At 50.6% G+C, this 10,102-nt stretch overlaps 1 protein-coding gene across 4 annotated transcripts in view; it reads right to left on the bottom strand.

The window, feature by feature from the left end:
- Positions 1–851: 851 nt before the first annotated feature.
- LOC102377168 (relaxin receptor 1-like) overlaps positions 852–10,102 on the bottom strand; it is a 47,910-nt gene continuing 38,659 nt past the window's right edge. For 3 of the 4 annotated variants that reach the window (XM_014518450.2, XM_025200112.1, XM_025200111.1), the window contains 4 exons: positions 5,649–5,878; positions 4,722–5,132; positions 3,640–3,855; positions 852–3,216 (listed from right to left, as the gene is read on the bottom strand). In XM_014518450.2, the coding sequence (XP_014373936.2) occupies positions 3,020–3,216; positions 3,640–3,855; positions 4,722–5,132; positions 5,649–5,878 (1,054 nt within the window). In that variant the 3' untranslated portion in view covers positions 852–3,019. The remainder of the gene's footprint in view (positions 3,217–3,639; positions 3,856–4,721; positions 5,133–5,648; positions 5,879–10,102) is intronic. The other variant, XM_025200114.1, reaches the window with a different exon arrangement.

Genomic DNA, 10,102 nt, shown 5'->3' with positions numbered 1-10,102 from the left:
GTATGCTCTGCTGTGGACCAATCGGGTCTCTGTTGCTAGGCCTCAGTCTACTGCCTGGAGCAAACCTGTTGCAAACTCAACTCCTGCTCAACTAGCAGGCTGCAGTCCACCCTGGTAGCGGTGCAAACCAAGCCCCTGTGGGAGCATTACATGCTCTGCATCAGACACTCCCCTGCACCACTGTCTTGCAGAAGCTAGCCTGCTGGAGGCACTGCTGCCTCTGCAGTCATGGCATTTGCCAAAACCTTAGTTCTCGCTTTGGAAAGGAGGTAAGAAGAGTTGTGTAGCAGTAGCAGGTGCCATCACCTTTTACTGGGTGCTCACTTGGCTTGCTCCCTGGGTCAGCCTGGCAGAAGAGTGCCAGTCTGGAGCTATTGCTGCTTGGATGGCATCTAGCTGGGTTAGGAGGCATTTCCCCTCTGAAGCCATTCGCCAGGGCTCTGGGATCACCATGGAGTGACATGAGAGGCTTCTCTTCCCTTATGACCCTGAACACAGGCTGTCTTGTGGGAAAAATAGCTCTGGGAAAAATAGGCCAGAAGCCATAGTTAAGCCCACAAGTGTCTCACCTGCCATTGCAGAGCATGTAGCACAGGCCACAGGCACAGACAGCCCACGCGGGGGGCCTGTATCCGTTCCTCTCCTCTCCTCTCTGCTGGCCATATTACATGTTTACAGTTACCTGGTATCTTCCAGTGCATCAGTCCCAGGGGCTGGCTAGGCCAGGATCTTGGATTTAACGGTGCCCAGAACTGGAAACTTTAGAGAAACATGCTAGAAAAGAAACCTCCCAGCGGGCAGTTTTGCAATGATCTGCCATTTAACAGCATAAGACAACCACAGACTCCAAATGAGAAAGAAACAAGAACTTTATTAACAATGGAAGCTTACTACAAAGTAATGGACCCTCCAGCTTTTCCTGTTCCCCAATGCTCAAATGCACAACACAACCTGCTAGAAGGGACTATCTCTAGTCATTCACTTGTACATCACCACAGGAATATTTCTGTCTAGCCTCTTCACTTAGTGGTTGGCTTCTTTCCTCTATTCGACTTTTCTGTATCCTGCTTCATGTGACTGCTCCAATCTAATATCTAGGGCTGGCAGCTGGAGAGAGAGATACAGCCAGTCAGCCTCAGAATTACTGACACTGGTCTGTCCTAAGACTTGGGGTTTAGCAGTGTTTGTGACAGAGAACTTAGCACTGCATGAGCCTGTTAGTACATGTAAGGGTGAGGTCAGAGCTTCCAGCACAGCTTTCAAGAAACCAAGTGTGTGAGGAATTTGTAGCAGCCCACGTTTGCTGTGTAGACCCCCAGGACATGATGCTCCAGCTGGGAAACTCCTACCTGGCAGCAGATGCACCTGTGCTCTCAGAGGCTGATAACATCTAGCATCTGTGCTGTCTCTTGGGAAGTGTAAGTGGTGACTTAGCACACCAGGGCCCAAGAGATCATGCAAGAAGGTAGCTGCCACACTGGGAAAGGCCTTGCACACGTGGGTGAGCATGGGGAAATCAGTGGCCTGTCGGCTGGCAGTTTCCCCAGGGAACCTCAGGTGCATGCAACGTGGTCGTGAGCTGAACTGCTTTGTCATCAAATTCTGATGCCCTTTTGACTGCGTAGAGAAGTTAGCAATCCTTTCCAGCACTTTCCACACCCTGTACCTGCTCGGTGAGGGGTTGAGAAATGAGTCAGCCAGGGGGAAGCACAGGGTCCTCTGGATCCAGCCTCCTTAACAGTTCTCTTCATGGGCACTAGACCGGGGGAGACTTGATACACGTAGGCCTCTCTCCAGGGGCCAGAGGAGTAGCTCCTCAGATTTTCCAATTACATTTAGAAAGTTGGGTCCCTTATTAGAAAAAACAAAAGCAAAAGTTTCTTACTTTTGCATGTTACTGGCATGCTGCATGTTTCTTACTGTTAGAATGTTAATATGTGTCAGGCAGTACAGCTCGGTGATGTTCACTCTTAACAGATGTGTATTTTGTGTAGAAGGGACAGGGGTTTTGTACTGACACAGAATGGGGCTTGCATTTGCTCATCCATGCAATCATAAACTAATGGCATGCACTGCTGGGTGGTGAAGTCTTGATGTTAGCTGCCTGCTGCTGTTTATGCATCTTTCCTATGCAGCAACATCCCAAAATGGGTTGCTGCAGTAGCTCATGTGGCTCCTGGTAGACTGAAGATGTAAAGATACCTGGGGGATGCTGGGCTTTGACAGGCCCGTTTGCTGTCTTGGGCCTTATGATACTGGACTCAGCACCCAGGCTTAGGCTGTAGCACTGCACAGAGGATGCACTGAATACTGCTCCTAACTGAGGGGATGACCAATGCAGCGGCCCCAGATGCCACCTTTGGGAGAAGTGCAAGAGTAGTCATCACTGCAGTAGCAGCTGACTGTGCCACCACTACCCGCACTGCAACAGATGGTGCTTCCCCATGCATTGCTGCTGCCCAAAGGGTGGAGCTGCCCTGCTACACCCCTGCTGCAGTCCTTCCCATGGCTCTTCCCAGGCTGCTTCTGCTAATTGCTCTTGCTCCCCTCAACAGGACTGCAAACTTGTTGCAATCAGCCAAATCTCCAGCCTGCCCTCTCTTCTCTCGACCTATAGGCTGCCAAATCCAGGGTTTGCAGCTCTTCCAAGGATTGCTGCAATGTTTAGATAGTTTGCCAGCAGGAGAAAGGTTCTGTGAACTGTAGAGACCACGCCGTGGAGAGACAGAGATGATTATGAGATGATGATGCCCACTCACTCCGCAGCAGCTGGTTCAGCCTTGTAGCGAAGACCAGATTAGATGTTCCTGCTGCTGATAAACCCATACCGTGAGAGTTCCTGAGGCAAGTAGATCCAATGCTGCCACATGGGTTACTTTATGGAGCTGATCCCAGTTACAACGGCACTGATGAGAAGATGATAGAAGGGCGGCAGAGTTCAAGTCCCATAGGCCACCAGTGATCACTGGACAAAGTCATGATGTCTTTGTACCCAGCGGCTAGGCCTGAAGCGCATAAGTCAGGCAGTGCTGGTGTGTATGGATACTAGGATAAAGCTCTTTTGGGATCCTGGTGCCTCTTGTAATGACTGTTGCTTCGTCTGCAAACACAGTTTGACCTTCTCCTGGAAAGAGGTGGTGGTGATGGTGTACAGAATAGGATTCAAGGCACTGTTGATGGGCAGGATGAAAATAACCACCCAAGAGGTTATGGTACCTGTTCCAACAAGGAGAGTAGGTTAGTAACCACAGAGGTTGGTGCCTACTTCCCAAAAGCATCAGCTCCCCTATGTCTGTGGGGACCCTTATGCAGATTCTGTTCTCAGACACACAGGTGTAAGGACGATAAAGTCAACAAGAGCTATTCTATGCTTACAGCTGTGTGAGTAAGCAGATCTACAGGGCATTTATAGCCAGGGGCTGAAAAATGGAAGTTTCCCCTTGAAGCTTAGGAGGCCCCAAGCCCCCAAGACTTGGCATTTCCCTTGACAGGTCACAGTGTTGCCAGAGTAATGGTGCCTCAAGGCCCTGTGCTCAGAGCACGAGCATCAGCAGCAAGAAGCGACCACCAGCATGGTGTGCTCTTGCCTCTGTGTATGTAATGATAGCAGCTTGGGCCAGCCTGAGCTGGCTCTGTCACCTGGTATTTCCACCTGGAGCAGAGAGAGGAGCTTGAGGAGGAAGATGGGGATCCAGCAAAGGGCATCTGTGAAAACAATAAAGAAGAACCTCTTGGCAATGGCAACCTCCCTGGAGAAGACACTGCGCTCCACCGTCTTGGCCGCTGTGGTGTGGACAGAGTAGAACATGCTGGTGTAGGCGAAAACAATAATGATGAAGGCAACGAGGTTCAGACCTATGGGGAAAGGATTGTGAGAACACTCTACGTTGTGCCAGAGAGACAGCCTATGCACCAGGGACAAGATGGGCGATGTATGTGTGCATGCATGTATGCACGTGCATGTTCAAGGCTACAGGTACACTGAATGAAGGAGCAGCCTGTCCCCCCCCCCAGCCTTTCAGAAGTTGGATGGCCCTTCTTTATAGGGACAAGCTTGGCAGTGGGAGCCAGGCTGGCACATGAAGAAAGACCAACATTTTGGCAAACAAATTATTTCTGGGCAGAGAAGACAATTGGCACATACCACATGCCAGTGCACTGCAAGGCTGGTGGGGAGCATTCATCCCTTGTTCTATGGCCTGTTGGCCTTGCTAGCAACAAAATTCTTCTGGGAGTGATTTGCTAGTAGTTTTTTCTCCTTCTGCTAAAAGCAGCCTCCCCTCACCCTACACAGTTTATGCAGGTAGTGTCACATTACCTTTATTTCATCACCTAGAAAGCTGGTTTCAAACCAAGCCAAAGGAGATGGCAACAACAAGCAGTCTCTGGGCCCATGTGGGTAGTTGCTGTCTATCTGAGACTGTTACATGACCCCAGTCCTGCAGTGTGTGAGCACTTCCTTGTGTAACTATTCTCTTAGCACTCCAGAGAGGTCACATGGGCAGTCTGTAGGGGAAGGTGGGAGTTGAACCTGGCCTCTCTAGTCTCCCTAGGCTAGTGGTCTGAGCACTGGGATTTCCTGCTGCTCAGTGCAGCTTTTTTCGCACTGTCCTGACATAGTGGAAGAGCCACCAACAATTAAAGCACATTCTGATCCATGTCTGCCAGCATCACCAGAACAGAGCAGGTGCAGAGGAGTGGCTGTGTAGTCATGCCCTTACCTAGATAGATTCCAGTGGAGTAGCCCCTGGCTCCTGGTTTCTCAGTCACATCTGACTGGAGTGGGAAACAGACCCCATTTCTCCCGTAGTAGTTCCCAAAGGATTCCTTGCACCAGAAGGGGACAAGAGTGAGGGAAAGTCCTAGCAGCCAGATGATGACCAGCATGGAAATGGTCTGTTTTTTGCCAGCTTTATAGTGGCTGAATGGGAAGACAATGCAGAAGTATTTCTCAAAGGTCATATATGTCAGGAGCAGGACAGATACTTCTGAGGACAGCATGGCCAGGCTGCCCACCAGCTGGCACTGAATGCTTGCCATCCACACCTGGGCATGCTTATTGTACTCGCCAGAGTATTTGAGGTCAAAGGCTCCAATGAAGAAGAGGTAGATGCCCATCAGACAGTCTGCACCTGGAACAGACAAGGCAACAAACACCAGCTCACAGAGTTTGTTCTTTGCACCAGTACCCTGGAAGCAAGGAGGCTATTATGAAGCTATTGTGAATACCGGGCCAAATTTTCTCCCTGAATATACAAAAGGCTTCTTCCACTGAAGTCGACAGGAGTGTTGTGCCTGCAGCTGGGAGCAGGGCCCCCCTTTAGTCTGCCCATAAGGCATAAAAGTATTTTGAGTCATTATTAACAAGCAGGCTTGAGTGCCTTTGTGCCCTCAGTGCAATGAGGAGTGAGGCAGCAACTGGGATGTAAAAGAGGCTCAGGAGCTCTGAGGACATTAACAATGAGCAGGCCAACAGCCAGCAGCAAGTTTACAGACAAGATTTGCTCTTGGACTGGGGAAAGGGTGGCCCATTTCAGGGATATTTGCTGATCATGTATTTGCTGCCTGTTTCCATTCTCTGCTTGCATGCACACACAGAGCAAAGATAGAGCCCAAACCAGATCCTCCCTCCCTTGATCCCAACTCACAGCAGAGTGACTTGATGGCCATGGTGTGCTGGCTGTTCTCGGTGATGATGAAGGACCTCATGCAGATGACAAAAAGGTTCCCAAAACAGGTGATGCAAGCAATGACCCAGACAAAGACCCGAAGGATGATGTTGGCTAGGAGATTCTCAAAAGAGGAAATGCCGTCAGTGTTGGGCTTGCAACTGCGCACATGGGGGGAATAGCTGCAGTACTGGAACTTCTTGAAGTAGCTGCCAGATATAGGAAACTTCAGTTTCATGTCCACAGGAGAGGAGATCCATCCCAGTAAAGCTAATCCTGTCCTCTTTCCTCTTCTCTTTTCACATCCTCTAAACCAGTGAGGGCCAACTTTTTTGGTAGGAGTGCCACAAATTAAGTCCCGTTTCCTCCCCAAGTATCACTCTGATTCCTTTTCCTGCCCAATGCATTACTCTGCTCTCTGCTTCTTGCCCTGTGCTCCCTGCCTGATGTGCTGCTCTGCTTTCTGTTCCCTCCAGTATCTGCCACTGTGCTGCCTGCCCCTTCTCTGATCTGCCACATACCACACACAAGTTGCCCATGCCATATGTGGCATGTGAGCTACAAGTTGCTGCTCACCCCTGATCTAACCCCCCCACCACTTCTCTGCACTATATTCCTCTTCTACCTCCCTTTCAACCCTTTTCACCATCATGCAGCAGAGTCAATCTAAACTTACAAAAAATGTTCCAATGACTGGTAATTTATAAGCATGGGGGAGATGGGCCAGGAAGAGCCAGAAAACAGGTGAAGAGCAAACCAGAGCTTCGGTGTGTCACTAGAGCTGAAGCCAGTGGAGTTTGCACAAAGGCAAGTAGTGTTCTGGGTTCTAACTAAAGACCCAGCTCTTCAGTTTGGCAAGCACTGAATCTACTCACAAAACCATCAAGGGTGGTAGAGAAATTTGTAGGTAATGGCTCTGAAACATCCTCCAGGCCAATTTTATTAGCCGGGATATCCTAATTAGTTAAAATGGTTTTCATTCTACCATGCCCAACCTGCTTTCATCATGCATTCAGACACCAATTCAGTAAAGAATATTAGCACCTGAATAACTCTAAGGATGTACCTAAGAGCTTTGTTGCATCTCTTACTCTATACAGGTGCTTTTTGATCTACAATTAACCAGCACTTCAATAAATACAAGGGCATTTGCCTCCAACACTCTTACAAACAAAAGTTTAGGCATCAATTAAATTTTTTTAAATGTCATTATCAAGGATTCATCTTTCATGCAAGGATTATTTCATAGGAAATCCTTTCTTTTGAAGCCTTGTACAAGTAATCCCATGTGAGCTTAGCAAAATTCTATATTTTAAAAGGTCTTGCAAAACTGCAACGTGTGGTTCATTTCTGTTCCAATTACACATAAAAGGAGAGAAAATTATGCCCTTTTGCCGTTGCTCATTAACCATACCAGTACAAACTTACCAGGTTTTTAATCAAAACAGGCCAATTACAGAAAGCAAAACGCACAGTCATCTTTCATTACATGTGCTGTAAAATTTGTATCTGGGGATAAGTAATGGCATTTTTCTCTGACAGAAAAGATAAAGTAGCTCACTGTTTGCCGGTTAGTTAAAATTTCCTCATTTGCTAAGACGCTGGTCCTTAGAGAACACTCTGGTTGGTGTATCTATACATCAATATCATGCTAACTCATTATCTCAGAGCAGCATGCAAAAGGATCATTAATTGGGTTACTTAGCAATTATTTGTAGGGAATTTAACAACTTTATATTTGTTGGCCTGAAAATGCGCTGTTTTCAGCTTCGCTATCAAAGGTGATCAAGATGTATCATCTCCAAACACACAACTTGCATACAGGGTCATACTTCTATCTAAAATACTTTACAATACAAGGAGACTGTAAGGGCCCAGGATTTGGGCTTAGGGAGTGGCGTGAGATGCATGGGTGAAAGCCCGTTGCGCCCCCGCAACTCAAAGCCCCCCAGCGACCCCCAACAGCTGCAGAGCACCCCTGCTGACCCCCAGCACAGCCGGAGGTAAGTGGGGCCCGTGGTGGGAGGGGACTAGCCTAGCTCAGCTGCAGGGAGGCGGTTGATTCAGAGCTGAGGAGGGTCTCATCCTGCCCTGACTCCTACTTCACCCAACCCCCGCAGGGAGCCACGCAACCGGACCCTAGTGAACAGGCTGCGCAAACAGGCACGCTTATCTGCCCGGGGCATGAGTTAGTGCAGAGTTTGTGCAGGACGGTGAGCGGGGGGGCCCGAGGCCCTGCCTATGCGCCCTAGGGAAGGCAGTCCCAGCCGGAGCTGGCCTCCCAGCGGCATCATGCGGATGGGCATGCACCGCACCCTGAGGACCCCCTTAGGGTCTACCCCCCGCCCCCCGCTTTCTGGTGCCTCATAGGCCTCCGCCCAGATGGAGCCCCTGGCTCTCGGCTGTGGGGGCTGCCTGTCACTTTTTCAGGCTCTGGGGTCTGGGAGCATGGCCACCTCCCCTTGTGAGGTCTTCTCCCTTTTGGAGTCTCTGGTGTGCCAGGTGGAGGAGCTCCAGGCTGCAGTCCAGAGACTGCGTGCCAGCAGGGATGGTGAGCAGGAGATAGACTCCTACTGCCAGGCCCTTCTCCCCCGGGAGGCAGAGGGTAGACCACGGTCACCCTCCAGGACAAGGGAGGACTTGGGGACCTCCCTTATTGTCCAGCCCAGGGGTTGGACCAAGGTGGTCAAGGGCCCCAAGGCCCACCACACCAAGGTCCCCGCCCCGCTGGAGCTTTGCAACAGGTACAAACCTCTTGCAGTCCCAGCAGAGCCTGCTAAGCTGCCAGCTCCTGCAGGCAACACACGCACTACTGTAGCTACAGCCCCCGCTCTCCCTAAGACAAAACTTCATCCTGAGAGGGCAATCTGCCACCCCAACCCCTTAGCCCAGGAAGCTTGCTGCTTCCCGGGAGTCCTTATCCAAGACATTGCGGAGAAGATCCCTGAGCTCCTCCGGCCCACTGACCCACTACCCTACGCTCCTTATCCATGTGGGCACAAATGACACGGCTTGGAGCACTCCCAGCCGGTTCATGAAGCGCTACAGGGATTTGGGAGTGGGGCTTAAGGGGTGGGGGGCACAGGTGGTGTTCTCTTCAATCTTCCCAGTCTTGGGCTATGGGCTGAGGAGGGAGAGGAGGATTGAGGTAGTGAACCAAAGACTGCAGCGCTGGTGTCATCGGGAAGGCTTTGGCTTCCATGACCACAGTCCGCTCTTTCGTAAGAGAGGCAGCGAGCTGCTCCACCTCGCTCCACTGGGGAGGAGGCTCTTCTCAGCCAGACTGGCTGACCTGCTCCACTGGGCTTTAAACTAAGCCCCCTCAGGGGATCGGGGGACTACCGCCACTGCTGGCCCGCTAAGCAACCCGTGCAAAGCCAGCAGGCCATGGTACTCTAAGAGCTCACCCCTGCCCCAGCCCTGGAATGATCTGTGGGCAAGGCAAGGGCCCCCAAAGGGACACTTGCATGCCTGTACACAAATGCCAGGAGCTTGGGGAACAAACAGGAGGAACTTGTCCTCTTGCTCAACACAAACTATTATGATGTCATAGGGATAATGGAGACCTGGTGGGACTCCACCCATGACTGGGCCACAGGTATAGACAGCTATACTCTGTACAGGAGAGATCGAGTGGATAAAAGGGGCAGGGGTGTAGCTCTCTATGTCAAGGAAAGCTATGCGTCCCTGCAAGCCAACATTGGCGCCCAGGGTGGATGACTAGAGGCCCTCTGGGTTAAAATCGGTGGGGAATACAGCACAGGGGACACAACGGTGGGAGCCTACTACAGACCTCCAATCCAGGTTCAAGAGCTTGACCAGGAGCTCACCAGGGAATTGGCCGAGACTGCACACTCCCAGTCCATGGTTGTCATGGGAGTCCTTTTCTAGATATGTGGGGAGCTGGAGGAAAAGCAAGGGCAATATTGGACCCTTGCTAAACCAGACAGGACAGTTGTCTACTGACACTCAGGAAAAAGCCAACTTGCTAAATGGGTATTTTGTATCAATCTTTCACCAGTCCCATGGGATGCCCCTGCCCATTATGGGACGGGAAGGCCTGGGTGAGGGAGATTCCTTACCCTCCATCAATGCTAACCTCATGAACACCTTGAGAGGCTGGACACCTTCAAGTCAGCAGGCCCTGACAGCTTACACCCCAGGGTACTCAAGGAGCTGGATAGTATCATAGCTCAGCCCCTGGCATGGATCTTTGAGAACTCTTGGTGCTCTGGTGAAGTGCTTGAAGATTGGAAGAAGGTCAATGTGGTGCCTATCTTCAAGAAAGGGAGGAAAGTGGATCTGGCAAACTGCAGGCCCATCAGCCTGACCTCTCTCCTGGGGAAGATCCTAGAAAAGATTATCAAAGAGACCATTCTTAACAGACTGGCCAATGGCAAAATCCTGAGGGATAGCCAGCATGGGTTTGTCAT

This window comes from Alligator sinensis, unplaced genomic scaffold (genome assembly GCF_000455745.1).
Source record: "Alligator sinensis unplaced genomic scaffold, ASM45574v1 scaffold809_1, whole genome shotgun sequence".
Lineage (NCBI taxonomy): Eukaryota > Metazoa > Chordata > Crocodylia > Alligatoridae > Alligator > Alligator sinensis.
This window is presented reverse-complemented; position numbering and strand designations above follow the sequence as displayed.